This window comes from Rhinopithecus roxellana, chromosome 21 (assembly GCF_007565055.1).
Source record: "Rhinopithecus roxellana isolate Shanxi Qingling chromosome 21, ASM756505v1, whole genome shotgun sequence".
Taxonomy (NCBI): Eukaryota; Metazoa; Chordata; class Mammalia; order Primates; family Cercopithecidae; genus Rhinopithecus; species Rhinopithecus roxellana.
The window spans coordinates 8,977,383-8,993,469 of record NC_044569.1 but is presented as its reverse complement, the minus strand read 5'-3'; the positions used below and the strand labels follow the sequence as shown (position 1 = coordinate 8,993,469).

Sequence of the window (16,087 nt, the reverse complement as noted above, 5' to 3'; positions counted from 1 at the left end):
TGGAGTGAGACTCTGTCAAAAAAAAAAGTGGGAGGGGCAGGGTGTGTTATGAAAGTTGCTGGTACTGAAACGGAGTCACTTAGGTCAAACTCTGAACTCTAGCAAAATGGAGTTGCAGGGAGGCCATGAAGAAGTCCTCACTCCCACATGCTCGCCAGCGGGACCCATCTCAAGACCTTCCTGCACGTAGACCCACATCAGGACTTGTTGCAAGGACTTCTGGAGGCTGCGGTATTCCAGATCCGCCACCAGCACGGGATAGTGACCTGGCGACGGTCGCCTCCACCAACAAACAGACGACAGCTCCTGCAGTGAGCTTCTGTGACCTGACAGTCTTGTTTCAAAGCAGCGTGCATGGACTTCTCTTTGTCTTTTAAACCTTATGAGCCATCATAGCACACGCTTCCACGGATTGCAGTCCCTTGCACAGTCCCAAATGAGCTCATTTGTTTCCAAGTCTGTCTCTCTGAGTTTCCTCTTTAGGTTGATGGCATGATTTCATTTTTTTTTTTTTTTAAACTATGTATACACACAGATATATAATTTTTGAAAACTGTAAATGGAATCGTTATTTTTCTGTGACTTGCTTTTTCCCTTAATAGACTATAGCATTTCACATTGCTAGATGTAGAGCCATCTTGGATTTTTTTAAAGGAAAGCTGCCTGTCTTTCGTAATTAGAAGGCTCCGCCGCGTGCGGTGGCTCACGCCTGTAATCCCAGCACTTTGGCAGGCTCAGGCAGGCAGATCACTTGAGGCCAGGAGTTGGAGACCAGCCTGGCCAAAATGGTGAAACCCCATCTCTGCTAAAAATACAAAAATTAGCTGGGCGTGGTGGTGCGCACCTGTAATCCCAGCTACTCGGGAGGCTAAGGCAGGAGAATCACTTGAAACCAGGCAGCAGAGGTTGCAGTGAGCCAGGATTGCTCCACTACACTCCAGCCTGGGTGACAGTGTGAGACCCTGTCTTAAAAAAAAAAGAAGGCTGTTGGTGGGCCGGGCATGGTGGGATTACACGCCTGTAATCCCAACACTTTGGGAGGCCAAGGCCAGCACATCACATGATGTCAGAGTTTGAGACCAGCCTGGCCAACATGGTGAAATCCTGTCTCTACTAAAAATACAAAAATTAGGGCATGGTGGCGTTTCCCGGCTACTTGGGAGGCTGAGGCAGGAGAATCACTTGAACCTTGGGGGTGGAGGTTGCAGTGAGCCAAGATCTGGCCACTGCACTCCAGCCTGGGTGACAGAGGGAGCCACCATCTCAAAAAAAAAAAAAAAGAGAAAGAAACAAAAGGCTGTTGGTGGTGCTCCTTTGTTTCCTGCAGCTGATTTAGGATTAAGAAGCAGTCTGTGTAAAGGAGGGGGAGGGCTAGGGAGAGTGAGGCCTTCGGTGAGACCACTCGCCCAGACTTGCAGTGACCTGCTGGAGCCTGCCTCTAAAACCCCCTTTCCTACTAACCAGCCCATGTCCTGGGGGAGCAACCTGCATGTCCTCAGCCCCTACATCTCTGCAAAGGAGAGATCGGGGAACGTTGAGTGGAGATCCCCAAATTCCATCATTTTGAAAAATACTTTTGTTTCATTTTAGTTTTCCATAGCACAACCCTATTAAACTTTCAAAGAAGGTTTAATGATGTTAAATGGCCTTCCTCTTCCCTTTTATGTCATTTGCTCTCCTTTTTGAAGGAATCAAAGACAAACTTCAAATGCTGAGAATGTCAACTTTATCCAGTTTAATGCTTTTATATGTGTTGCCAAGAAAGAAATTCCCAGAAGCAAAAATGTTGAAATAATCTTTGTGAAAGGCAAAATACAAAAAATAAACAAAAAAAACCCAAAAGCCTATTTCAGATGTCAATGGTCAGCAATATTCTTGAAAAATAATTATCACCTTTGAAAATTATGTTTCTTAAAATTAATTTCCCTAAGATCACAGTTGGGCTTTCCTTTCACAGAACTATCAAACAGCTTCTGCTATCAAAATAACTGGCAATTTGCTTTTCCTAGGGCAGCACTGAATTTCCTTAGTAGTTAGTTAGCTTTTATAAGTTAATAAAGTGTGACAATGCCATGAACGTTGGAGCAGGGTCAAAGACAGGAAGCCGAGTAGATGTGTCTTTCGTGGCCCCGGCTCCGTTTTCGTGGCCACTACAAGTGCCTTGGCTTGCCTCGTGGATGGGAGACCCTGTGAGCCAGACACTGAGTCAAGATTTGAATTTTTCTAAAGTTAGCACAGAGGGGATTTCACAAAGTGTAATTCTCTTGGAAGAAGGGCTGATATCATTTTTAAATTGTGTGAAATTAAATCATGCAAACTTAAAGCTATTAGAAACTTAAATTATTCTGAGCCTTGAGAAGAGTGTGGCTATGTGGTCTAAGTGACGTGGCACGCAGCTGCAACTTCTGCCTTTTTTTCCTGTAAATAATTAGGAAGACCAGGCAGCACCAGAATAAGGGCCCCTCAGACCATTACCCCTCGTCACAGAGAAATCATCTGCTTTGGAATGTAGCAATCTGTAGTCAATCAAATTGCTGTAATATATGCTCTGGTCTTGTATAAAAAATGTTATAATCCTGCTAAAACTTCTCTGCCTCTGCCTATATAAGGGAGACATTAGCTTCTCCACTTTATTTATTTATTTTAGATACAGGGTCTTGCTTTGTTACTGAGGCTGGAGTGCAGTGGTGCCATCATAGCTCACTATAACCTTGAACTCGTGGGCTCAAGTGATCCTCCTGGTTCAGCCCCCTGAGTAGCTGCTGAGACCACAGGCACATGTCACCATGCCTGGCTAATGCTTTTTACTTTTTTTAGTAATGGGGTCTCACTATGTTGCCCAGGCTGGTCTCAAACTCTTGGCCTGGAGTGATCCTCCCGCCTTGGCCTCCCAAAGCCTTGGGATTACAGACATGAGCCACCAAGCCCAGCCAACATCGTTACTTGAAAATGCTGACCCTATTCATCTGGAGTCTGCATTTACCGGGTGGCTATCCTCAAGCTTTGCACTAAACTCTACACTTTCATCCTATTTTCTGAATTTCATTATTTAAGATTGACTATTGTTAAATTGAATTTCAAATTCTCCTCCCCACCATGGGGTGATAGAACTATCCAGGGGGAATGGCTCATCTGGGGGAAAGGGGAAGCCTGAGAATTTTAGAGCAGGATTTCCCAGTCCTGAAGAGGGCGCTCCTGGTGAGTCCTGGGATGATTTCAAAGCAGTGACTTTGGCAGTCAGGTTTATTGGAGCTTTATTTATTTATTTATTTATTTATTTATTTATTTATTTATTTAATAGAACAGGGCTTTATTTACCCCAACAGAGGGGTAAAGGGCATACACTTGATGGTAATAGAATGGTCATTATTTTTATTCCAGCTTTTTAAAGACAGAGTCTCACTCTTTCCCCTAGGCTGGAGCACATGGCACAATCATAGCTCACTGCAGCCTCAAACTCCTGGCATTAAGCAGTCCTTCCACCTCAGCCTCCCTAGTGGCTGAGGGTATAGGTGTACGCTGCTATGCCTGGCTAATTAAAAAGCTTTTTTTTTTTTTTCTTTTTTTTTTTCTTTTTTGTAGAGACAGGGTTTTGCTGTGTTGCCCAGGCTGGTCTCAAACTCCTGGCTTCAACTGGTCCTCCCATGTTAGCCTCCCAAAGCACTGGGTTTATAAGCATGAGCCATTGCACCCAGCCCCAACTGTTAAAAATAATGCAGTAATTACTTTAAAAAAAATTTCCCAGCACTTTGGGAGGCCAAGGCGGGCGAATCACGAGGTCAGGAGTTCAAGACTAGCCTGGCCAACATAGCGAAACCTCGTCTCTACTAAAAAATACACACAAAAAATTAGGTGGCCATGGTGAAGGGTGCCCATAATCCCAGCTACTTGGGAGGCTGAGGCAGGAGAATCGCTTGAACCCAGGAGGTGGAGGTTGCAGTGTGCTGAGATCATGCCATTGCACTCCAAACTGGGCAACAATGCGACTAGACTCCATCTCAAAAAAAAAAAAAAAATGTTTTTCAACCTTAAAACAGAAAGTTTGAGCCCCACCAAATGCTTTTCCAATAATTGGATCAGATGAACCAGCTCAAATATTAGTTACTCCTATTAGTGGGCTTGTTTGGTGGGTGGACTATTACACAGTTCTTCATTGTTTTACCCTTAATTTTATAAGGTTTAATTTATATAAAACTACTGCTCCTGGCCTGGGGAACATGGTGAAACCCCATCTCTACAAAAAATAGAGAAATTAGCTGGGCATGGTGGTGCACACCTGTAGTTCCAGCTACTTGGGAGGCTGAGGTAGAGGATCGTCTGAGCCCAGGGAGGTGGAGGCTGCAATAAGTCATGATCACACCACTGCACTCCAGGCTGGGTGACAGAGAAAGACCCTGTCTCAAAATAAACAAAAAACAACAGCAAAACCTTACTGCTCAAAGTGAGAAGCAGAGTGAAAAGGCAACCCACCAGATAGGAGAATATATTTTCAAGTCATGTGTCTGCTATAGGATGAACATCTAGAATATATAAATAATGCCTACAACTCAACAACAAAAACAAAAACCTGAAACAACCCAATTTAAAAATGGTCAAGGGACTTGAATAGACCTTTCTCCAAAGAAGATATACAAATGGCCAATAAATGCCAGGCACGGTGGCTCACACCTATAATCCCAGCACTTTGGGGGACTGAGGTGGGTGGATTACTTGAGGTCGGGGGTTCAAGACCAACCTGGCCAACATGATGAAACCCCATCTCTACTAGAAATACAAAAATTAGCTGGGACTGGCGGGGGTCACCTGAATCCCAGCTACTCAGGAGGCTGAGGCACAAGAATGACTGGAACCCAGGAGGTGGAGGTTGCAGTGAGCCGAGATCGTGCCACTGTACTCTAGCCTGGGCAACAGAGCAAGACTCTCAAAAACAGAACAAAACAAAGCAAAAAGCAAATGGCCAATAAGCACAGGACTCATCATTTGGGAAATGCAAAGTGAAACCAAATTAGATACTGCTCGACACTCATTAGGATGACTATTCTTTTTTAAAAATACAGAAAATAACAAGTGTTGGTGAGGATATGGAGCGTTGGAACCCTTGTGCACTGTTGGTGGGAATGTAAAGTGGTGCAGTCACTATGGGAGACAAGATGTTGGTTGCTCAAAAAAGTCAAACAGGCGGGATGCAGTGGCTTACACCTGTACTCCCAGGACTTTGGGACGCTGAGGCGGGTGGATCACCTGAGGTCAGGAGTTTGAGACCAGCCTGTCCAACATGGCAAAACCCCATCTCTACTAAAAATACAAAATTAGCCGGGCATGTTGGTGCATGCCTGTAGTCCCAGCTACTCAGAAGGCCGAGGTGGGAGAATCACCTGAACTGGGAAGCAGAGGTTGCAGTGAGCCAAGATCTCACCATTGCACTCCAACCTGGGTGACAAGAGTGAAATTCCATCTCAAAAAAGATAGTCAAACATAGAATTACTATAAGATCCAGCAGTTCCACTTCTGGGTATATACCCAGAAAAATTTAAAGCAGAAACTCAAACAGATGTTTATGCACCAATGTTCATAGCAGCCTTATTCACAATAGCCAAAAGGTGGAAATAACCCAAACATTCATTGATGAATGAGTAAATGAATAGTAGTATGTACATATCATGAAATCATCTTTAAAAGGAATGAAATTCTGACATGTTACAACATAAAGGAAACTTGAATTATACTAGGTGAAATAAGCCAGACACAAAAAAACAAATATTGTATGGTTCCACTTACATTGGATACCTACAGTAGTCAAATTCATAGAGACAGAAAGTAGAGGCGTGGTCACAGGAGTAAGGCAGGGGCAGTGGGAAGTTATTTAATGGGTGCAGGGTTTCAGCTGGGGAAGATAAAAAAGTTCTGGCAATGTCTGGTGGTGATGGTAGCACAAGAATGTAAATGTACTTAATGCCACTATCTGTATGCTTAAAAATGGTTAAAATGGCAAATTTTATGTTACATATATTTGACCACAATTTTTGAAAAGTGGGGAAGCATAAGTAATGCTTTGTTCAATCACAAGCAATTTAACAAGGAACACAAAAATGATAATTTTTCAAGTTCCTGTCAAGGTATTTTCCACTAGATCTATACCATATATAGCATATCAAACTATCTCTGGTTCTTCAAACATCGATGTTAAAAGAGAAAATACTACTATATAGTAAAAAAAAAAAAAAAAAAAATCAATTTGGCTTTTCACTTACAAAGAAAAGAAGATCTGTACTCACGATGTATGATTTCTGAACAAATGACAACCAATAGCACCAAGAGCAGTTTGAGATCTTCTCTAGCTCCTCATTTAGAAACAAAACTGAAAAATTACAAAAATAAGCCAACCAGGTTTTCTGAAACCAAAAATTGCAAGCATTTGAAATAGCTGCTTTGGTCTATTTTTGATGCCATCATGCAAATACATTTCCATCTAAATTTTTTCTCATTTAAACAAATTTTTATCTACATGATATATGTAAATTACTTTAAAAAAGAGTACAGCTTAAAGTCAGCTGATGAGCAATGAAAAAAATAAAAAGTAAAAAAATCAGAGTATAGCAGGGTTTGTGATGAAAAGTCTATGTCTCCTTCCCACCCTAGGCCTACCCTCATAGGCAGTCATTTTTCTATATTTTGTTCTCTTGATCATTACCTTCAGGATTCTAAATTTTATATTTCCATACCACTATTTTTAGATTAGATGGATAACTTCTAACAAGTCCCTGCTCTAAAAGATGAGGATTTAACCCATACTATTGCCTTTCTCCTCTCAATTATTATTATTATTTTACTTATGTCTTTTTCTTTTTATTAATCTTTGTAACTTGAAATAAAACACTTAAGCCTCTATTTCATGATCCATTAACTTTATACAATATTCCTTGCCAATCCAGGATATAAGATTCTCTGCAACTATCACCTCTCAACTTGGGTTCCAGTATTAAGTCTTCTGTGAATTATCTATTGGTTGACTTTTTAAAGTTGAAAACCATTAAATAGCATGCACATTATTATAATATGTAGGTATTATTAATCAGAGAGCTTTTAGAAAATATGCTAAGATCCTGTTTCCTCCTCTATATGGTCAATGTCAGCACTCCAGTGTCAACTGAAAGAAGTTCTAGAATCATGGGCAAAAAATATTCTCTTCTAAAACACTATCAATTGCTCAAAATGTTCCAATTACATTTTAGCATGTTTCATGTTTGAATCAAAACTATCCTGTACAATCTTCTGTTTTGCTTGGCATTTCTAATTACCTTTTGCTTTTTTTTTTTTTTTTTTTTTGTCTTTTTTTTTTTTGAAATGGAGATGGAGTCTCACTCTGGTACCCAGGATGGAGTAGAGTGGCACGATCTCGGCTAACTACAACCTTCGCCTCCTGGGTTCAAGCAATTCTCCTGCCTCAGCCTCCCAAGTAGCTGAGACTACAGGCATGAACCACCACACCTGAGTATTTTTGTATTTTTAGTAAAGATGAGAGGAGGGGTTCTCACCATGTTGGTCAGGCTGGTCTCAAAACTCCAGACCTCAAGTGATCCACTGGCCTCAGCGTCCCAAAGTGCTGCGATTACAGACGTGAGCCTCCACACCCAGCCTCTAAGTGCCTTTCTTTATCCGATTTGAAAAAGAAGCATGTCTTCTTCTTAATAGGCTTCTAGGTCAGTTTAAATCTTTGTTGTATCCCATATCTTCCTTTCTCTTGGCTGTCCACATATGTCACTAAAATATACATCCTCAAAATCTTCCTAAAAACGAATGTGTGGGTGCTATAGTTTCTAAGTTCTTGGACGTGTACAAATATCCTAATTTTGCTTTCTCATTCAATTGATAGGTTGGCTATATATGGCATTTTAAACTGAAAATAATTTCAAATTGATATGATAGAAAACCCTGACTTACCACTTTTTCCTACAAAAAACAGTTTGTCTGTTTGTCTACCTTAGTATTTTCCTTTTTGCAGTTTATTTTCTTGTATATCTGTGGGTCCTTAATTGCTCACATTTGCTGTCCAGCCAACTACTATGCCTCAAGGCTATCCTTCATTAAGGGCTGCTGTGTTGGTAGCAGAGATGTTTTGGTGGTCAAGTCGTTTTTCCATTGATAAGGTTCTCTGACAGAAAAGATTATCTTATATCTAGTGGACTAGTAGCTTTGCAATCAGGGACCTTACCCCTGACTTTCTACCACTGCATGTCACAACATTCTGTAGCTAGTAAGGTAACAAACTCATTAATGCATCAAAAGTCCCAGAAATTGCTAAGATGACTAACATAGTATTTCATGAGGATGTAAATTTCATTCAATAATAAGATAAATGGCCGGGTGTGGTGGCACACACCCGTAATCCCAGCACTTTGGGAGGCAGAGGCAGGCGGATCAGCTGAGGTCAGGAGTTTGAGACCAGCCTGACCAACATGGCAAAACCCCGTCTCTACTAAAAATACAAAAATTAGCTGGTTGTAGTGACATGCACCTGTAGTCCTAGCTGCTTGGGAGGCTGAGGCAGAGAATCAGTTTGAATCTGGGAGGCGGAGGTTGCAGTAAGCCCAGATCGCACCACTGCAGTTCAGCCTGGGCAGCTCTGTCTCAAAAAAAAAAAAAAAAAAGTAATAATAATAATAAATATAATAGCTGAGACGCCTGCTATTTCAAAATGACAAATGAATTATTGTTTTCAAGATACAGGTTTTAAAGGGACAAATGAGAAAATGTATATTAAACAACTTTTAAAAAATAAACAGGAAAGTAGTATAAAATGACAGAAAAACTTTATATTGGCATTGTATCTCCTATCTTTTGAATCTAGATCAACTTCTGGATAAGCAAATTTGTTTGTATACTTGATATTTATTAAAGCATAGATTTTAAAATATTAGCCTATTAAATATTTCATGATTTTAGATATTTCCAATGTCAGACTTTCAAAAGTACATGTTTAACTCCTAATGATTCTTCAATTATTTGCATATCTTTTTTGTTTCTAATGTTGTTTACAAATGAACAAATTCTTTAGTTAGAAATGCTAGTTTAAGCCAGACATGGTGGCATGTGCCTTATAGTCTTAGCTACTCAGGAGGCTGAGGCAGGAGGATTGCTTGAGCTCAGGAGGTTGAGGCTGAAGTAAGCTGTTGATTGAACCACTGCACGTCAGCTTGGTGACAGAGTGAGACCCTATGTCTCCCCACCCCCCCCCCCAAAAAAAAAGAAAGAAGAGGAAGAAAGAAAGACAGAAAGAGAAAGAAGGAAAGAAATGCTAATTTAGGAGAGAGATTCAATTATATATTATAATTAGACAAGAATCAACAAAGTAATGTCTACTTAGTTTGTTCTTAATTAAACTTTTTTCATTCTTAGTCTTCCTAGAGCATGACTATTCAAATCAGGCTGTACTAATCAGTCTAATCAGACTAATTAGAATATCTTATTCTAAAGGATCAAAACATAACAAACACAGCTAGATAACATCACATTGTTATGTTTTTCTTGCCTAATTAATTTTAACCAAAGAACATGGCATATATCAGTTGTTAAATTTTAAAAGTCAAATTTGGGCTTATAACAATGGGTTTATGAAATATAAAATAATTATGAAAATTATAAAATAGCTATTAAAATGTTTTTTGTGTCATTATACTTAATTTCTCTCTTATACAGGCATACCTCATTTTATTGTGTTTTGCTTTATTACCCTTCACAGGTACTGCATTTTTCACAAATTGGAGGTTTGTGGCAACCCTGCATAAATCAAGTCTATCAGCACCATTTTTCTAACAACATATGCTCACTTGTCATCTCTGTGTCAGCATTTTTTAGCAATATTTTAAAATTAAGGTATGTACTTTTTTAGACATAATGTTATCGCACACTTAGTAGACTACAGTGTAGTGTAAACATAAGTTTTAAAAGGTTTTTTATGTTAACTTTATTTTTTCAATTGAATAATAATTGTACATATTTATGGCATACATAGTGATGTTTTGATATATATAATATGTAGTGCTTAGATTAGGGTAATTAGAAGATCCATGATCTCAAACATTTATCATTTTGTTGTGTTGGAAACATTCAATATCCTCCTTCTAGCTATTTGAAACTATGTATTATTTGTAACTACAGTCATACTACAGTGGTATGGAACACTAAAACTCATTCCTCCTATCTCACTGTAATTTTGTATACTTGAACAAATCTCTCCCTATCCCCCCTTCCCTATACCCTTCTCAGCCTCTAGTAACCTCTGTTCTATTTTTTACTTCTATGAAATAAAAAAATTTTTTTTGATAGAAACAGGATTCTTGCTATGTCACCCAGGCTGGTCTTGAACTCCTGGACTCAAAGGATCCTCCTGCCTCAGGGTCCCAAAGTGCTGGTATTACAGGCATGAGCCACCGTGCCCAACCAAGATCAACTTTTTCTAGCTTCCACATATGAGTGAGAACATGTGATGTTTAACCTTCTGTTCCTGTCTTATTTCCCTTAACATAACGTCCTCCAGTTCCATCCATGTTGCCATGAATGACAGGATTTCACACTTTTTTATGGCTGAATAGCATTCCATTGTGTAAATACACCACATTTTCTTTATGCATTCATCTGTTGTTGGACACCTAGTTTGATTCCACATCCAGGTTATTATGATTACTGCTGCAATAAACACAGGGGCACAGATGTCTCTTTGATATACTGACTTCCTTTCCTTTGGGTAAATGGGTAGCAGTGGGATCGGTGGGTATGGGTAGTTCTATTTGTAGTTTTCTGAGGAAATTTCATACTGTTCTCCATAGTGGCTGCACTAATAACTGGGGAATCTGCTATTATTAATTGTACTAATAACTGGGGAGGATGGGAGTCTTTTCACCTTTCTGGCAGATTTTCTCTATGTTTGGAATTATTTCAAAATGAATCATTAAACATAACTTTAAAAGGAGAACAGGGCAGGAGAAAGTCAGAGACAGTGAGTATAGAAAACGGAGTTTTACTATAACGAGGAGAGTTAAGAGTTTAATCAGTCTCAGCCTTCAATCTGTTTCTGTTGACACCACGTGGATCCAAGAGGAGCTCCCCCAATAAAACTCAGCCCCAAACACAGATCTGTGAGCTCATGAAATGATTCTTGTTCTTTTAAACCACTATGTTTTGGGGTAGGTTGTTAGTAGCAACAGTGACTGGAGCAGAGCTCTCTGGGTTTTCTTTTATGAATCTTATAACAAGCAGACCTCATTTTATTTTGCTTCACTTTGCTTTGAACAAACCTTCAACTTTTGTTGTTTATCTGTGCTTCACAGATACCACCATCTTTTGCAAATTGAAGGTTTGTGGAAACCCTGTATGGAGGAAGTGTATCGGCACCATTTTCCCAACAGCACTTGCTCACTTTGTGTCTCTTTTCGCATTCCCCTGAAGAGGGAAACAGCACAGGGCTGGGCAGTGCAATGCTTCCACAGTGCACCTCATTGCATGGACTTTCCCCTGAGGCTGGCTGGTGGGCAAGTCAGCGCCAAGCAGCCCATTCTGTGATCAGCCCATCCCCCATGGGAGTCTTGTCCCTTGGTGGCAAGTGTTTCCATAGTGCTATAGAATGGATAGTTGTCCCCTCGAAATCTCATGTTGAAATTTGATCCCCCAGGTTGGAGGTGAGGCCTGGCAGGAGGCATTTGGAATCCAGGGGCAGATCCCTCATGAATGGCTTGGTGCCATTCTCTCAAAAGTGAGTTCTCACTCTTAGTTCTAGAGAGAACTGACTGTGAAAGAACCCGCACCTCCCTCCCTCTCTTTTCCTTTCTCTCTCCTGCTCCCCTTCACTTTCTGCCATGAGTGGAAGCTTTCTGGGGCCCTCACCAGAAGCAGATGCCGGCACAATGCTTCTTGGACAGCCTGCAAAACTGTAAGCCAAATAAACCTATTTTCTCTGTAAGTGACCCAGCCTCAGGTGATTATTTTATTGCAGTGCAAAATGGACTAAGATACATAGCCTCTAGGTGTCCAAGTCATGCTTTTCTTATCTAAACATGCGAAGAAACAAGTAGCCCCCTGCAGTCATAACCACTCATTATAAACCTCCAAAACCACAGCCCTCACTGGTGACTTTTCAGCCACTGCACACCCAAAGATCATGTTCTCTCATAGCACAAAGGCATCTCTGGTACTCCCAAAGCTAAAGAGACCAGAGAACTGACTCGTAAGAAACAATCAATCTTTCTGAGTTTCTCTTCAAAGGGTTTAGCCTGTTAACTTCCTTATCCTTTGTTCTCAAACTCAACGTTCTTGTTCTTCCTTGCTCCTTCTCACCGTCAACAGCCTTCCCTTTCACATCAGCTCTAATCAGTAACTCACATCTGTTCCCTTGGTTACCTGTACCCATTGTTCCCCCAAAACTGCACGTCTCACTCAATCCACCTCTGTACTTCACGTCCCCCTCCCCTGCTATATTTAGGAAAATATGTACAAGTAGCCAATCAGGTCAGCCCAAATTGTGCAGTCCGACCCTAGCCCATGTGGGTGTGGCACAGGGATAGGGACTGCATTAAGGATAAAAATCTCCTGGTGTCCTTTGTTCTGTGTGCACTTGTGATCTTGGTTGACGTGAGTGACACCCTTCTGCAGAAGTAAATTGCCTTGCTGAGAGGATTAAACTTTTGCCTGAGTGCTGGTTTTACTTTGCAGCACCAAGCATTTATTCCTGGAGTGTTTTATATCCAACATCACTGCAAAAGAGAACAGAGCTCTAGACCCAAGAGAAACCTCCCCTCAACTCTTGGGACTCCATATGGAAGGCAGAAGACCCCCAAAAGGGGACGTGTGACACCTTTTTCTATGTTCTTAAGGGGTCTCAGCATTGCTAGAAGTCTTCTCTAGATTCCTTCACGTGGTCTTGAAGATAGCAAATGAAGGAGGAGCAGAGTGGAAGGAAATTGAAAACTAAGTCTTAGAGGAGCCAAACCGGAGCAATTTCAAGCTTTCCAAAAGGCAAAAATCATACCAACAAGAAAGGCACCACACAGAGGGACCAAACATATAAATTGTATTAAAAGGGGGGATGCTCAGTCAACTGAAAACAAATTCTCAGGCAGAGGATGCAAAAAGAGAAGAAAGCGGGGTGTGGTGGATCACACCTGTGATCCCAACACTTTGAAAGGCTGAGGCGGAGGTACCACCACTTGAGCCTGGGAGTTCAGGACCAGCCTGAGCAACATAGTGAGACTCGTCTTCACAAAAAGTTTTAAAAATTAGCTGGGTGTGGTGATATGTTCCTGCAGTGCCAAATACAACGGGAGGCTGAGATGGGAGGATTTCCCAAGCCCAGAGGTCAGGGCTGCAGAGAACCACGATAGTGACACTCTACTCCAGCCTGGGCAACAGAGTAAGACTCTGTCTAAAAAAAATAAGAAATAAAAAAATCAGCTTTTTTCCCCCACACACAACACAACCATAATATCAGCTTTTAATTAAGCTGAGTTCTGATCACAGAGTTCATTAATTAATCCATTTTTAAAATTTCTTGTTTTAGAGACAGGGTCTTGCTCTGTTGCCCAGGCTGGAGTGCAGTGGCATAATCATGGCTCACTGCAGCCCCCAAACTCCTGGGCTCAAGCAATCCTCCCTCCTTGGCCTCCAAGAGTGCTAGGATTACAGGTGAGAGCCACCATGCCTGGCGTCCTCTTCAAGTTCTTTTACTTTTGCTTCTGCTGCTAGCTGGGCTTCCATTCTGTCCATGGAGGTGGCTGCCTTACTGCAGAGCTGCTTGCCCCTTTCTGCCCTCCCTTGCCACAGTGGGGTCGGTGGCTCTCGGCTAAAGGTCATTGTAAGCCTGCCAGCATTTGGGAGCATCCCTGTACTCACGCCATGGCCTGCAAGCATCTAAAATGTGAGCTGCACCGTCCCACACAGATGTGGCGCCACCCTGGGGCCTCCCCACAAGATGCTTCGGTGCCTTCACCCATTTCTTGGTCTCAGTTCCTGGATAGTTAATCAAATGTTCTGCAGTAAGCTGGGCTGTGCAAACGGCTCCCAAAGATTGAGGGAGCTGAGAGGTCAAAGAAAGAGGCTGACAATTCCATTTTCTCAGAAAGAAATGTTTAATAGGGACTTAAAAACAGAATCCAAGTCTCAGGCAGCTGCAAGATGGTGGAACCCTGCCACAGTCCTCCAGGAAAAAATTGTATATATATAAAAATATATAATATATATTATATATTTTTAAATATATTTTTTACGTATATTTAACATATATTTTAAATATATATTTTAAGATAGAGTCTTGCTCTATCTCCTAGGCTGGAGTGCAGTGACATGATCATGCCTCACTGAAGTCTTGGCCTCCTGGGTTCAAGTGATCCTCCCACCTTAGCCTCCTGGGTTGCTATTAATAGATAACAGGTACAAACCACTGCCACAAGCTTTTTTGGTAAAACGTGTAGCTAGTCACACCTCAGACTTTTTGTGAAACTTATGACCACTGGAAAGGTTCAATAAACATCTCTATGAGAGGTTATCTATGCTTGAGACAGATTCTCACTCTGTAGCCCAGGCTAGAGTGCAGTGGTGTGATCGTAGCTCATACCTCACTGTAACTTTGAATTCCCGGCTTAAGCAGTCCTCTCGCCCCAGCCTTCTAAGTAGCTAGGACTACTCTTAGGATCTTACCCAAGAGGAATAAAACCAGATGTTCACAAAAAGATTTGTACAAGAATGTTCTGTCAGGAGACGATTCTCCGTAGGTCTCTGGTGTTTTCCACGTGTGAGCAGAAGTACTGGCTGCCTTTTTCTGAGGTATCTGTATGTTTGCACAGAGAACAGCCTTGGAAGATAACAATAATGTCACCCTCCAGGGCAATTATAAAAGTTTAGGAATCCTTAAGCTCAGGGTTCCTCTCTTGTAACACCTGCGTAACTGTATGCAGATGTCACTTGGCTCTCTCCATGTCACCCTGTGGAAATTGGAGCTTGGGGGAACTCTCACAAATTCCGGTAACTGTGGCCACTGCTATTGCTGTGAATAAGAAAACTGTCACTCACTCAGGAGTCTTGTGTTATCTGCCGGCATCCATGAAATTGCAGCAGGCTAATTTGTAATCTTGCAAATAGGATAACATTCAGACCCTGCGTAGTTCTTGACATGTTTGTAGCAGCTTCTTTCCTAATTGTCCTGTTAAACAAGGTTTATGGGAGGCCATTGTTTTGGACTAGCCTCCTGCACTGGGCCCCAGGAGACTCGATCAAACCAGAATGAAGTCACTTGTACTAACTGCCACGTAATCAAACTGAACATTGACATGGGTGAGTTTTCCTAAAAATCAGTTTTCCTAAAAATCAGGAGATTCCAGCCAACTTGAGTCAGTATAATAAGGAATTTCCCTCTGTTTAGTACTACAAGGAAAGTAACTGAAAAGACCCATCTGCTTTTTTTCTTTGCTTCTGCCTTCTTTAGTCCTTTCCTGCCTATAAAGTCAATGCCTCCACTCAGCTCATTGAAACACTCATTCCACTTTATAGAATGAGGTGCTGCCTGATTCCAGGATGGCAAATAAAAGCCAATTCAATCTTTAAACTAAGTTATTGTAATTTTGTCTTCTGATAGCCCTAAAGTGGATACAGCAAATGTCCATCAACTGGAGAAGAGATCAAATGAGTTGTGCCATACTTCAATGATGTAATACCACTCAGCCATAAAAAGGAATGAACTATGGAGACCAACCTGGGCCACATGGTGAAACCTTGTTTCTAAAAATATACAAACATTAGCCAGGCGTGGTGGTGCATGCCTATAGTCCCAGTTACTCAGGAGGCTGAGGTCAGAGGATCACCTGAGCCTGGAGAGGTCAAGGCTGCAGTAAGCCGTGATCATGCCACAGCACTCCAGCCTGGGCAGCAGAGTGAAACCCTGTCTCAAAAACAGACAAAGGAATGAACTGGCCAGACACAGTGGCACACACTGTAATCTCAGTGCTTTGGGAGGCTGAGGCAGGAGGATTGCTTGAGGTCACGAGTTTGAGACAAGCCTGGGTAACACAGTGAGACCCCGTCTCAACAATAACAAAATTCTTTT

The 16,087-nt window shown here is 41.4% G+C and overlaps 1 protein-coding gene across 3 annotated transcripts in view; it reads left to right on the top strand.

The window, feature by feature from the left end:
• Positions 1-15,666, top strand: part of TWSG1 (twisted gastrulation BMP signaling modulator 1) — a 117,346-nt gene extending 101,680 nt beyond the window's left edge. The window contains exons 6-7 of one of the 3 annotated variants that reach the window (XR_004055715.1): positions 9,740-9,873; positions 15,620-15,666. Coding sequence is in view for 1 of the 3 variants with exons in the window: in XM_030926124.1 (XP_030781984.1) it covers positions 9,740-9,813 (74 nt within the window). In the remaining 2 variants the exon portion in view is untranslated. Of the gene's footprint in view, positions 1-9,739; positions 9,943-11,327; positions 11,857-15,619 lie in introns of those variants that run through there. The other 2 variants (XR_004055714.1, XM_030926124.1) reach the window with 2 other exon arrangements.
• The last annotated feature ends 421 nt before the right edge of the window (positions 15,667-16,087 follow it).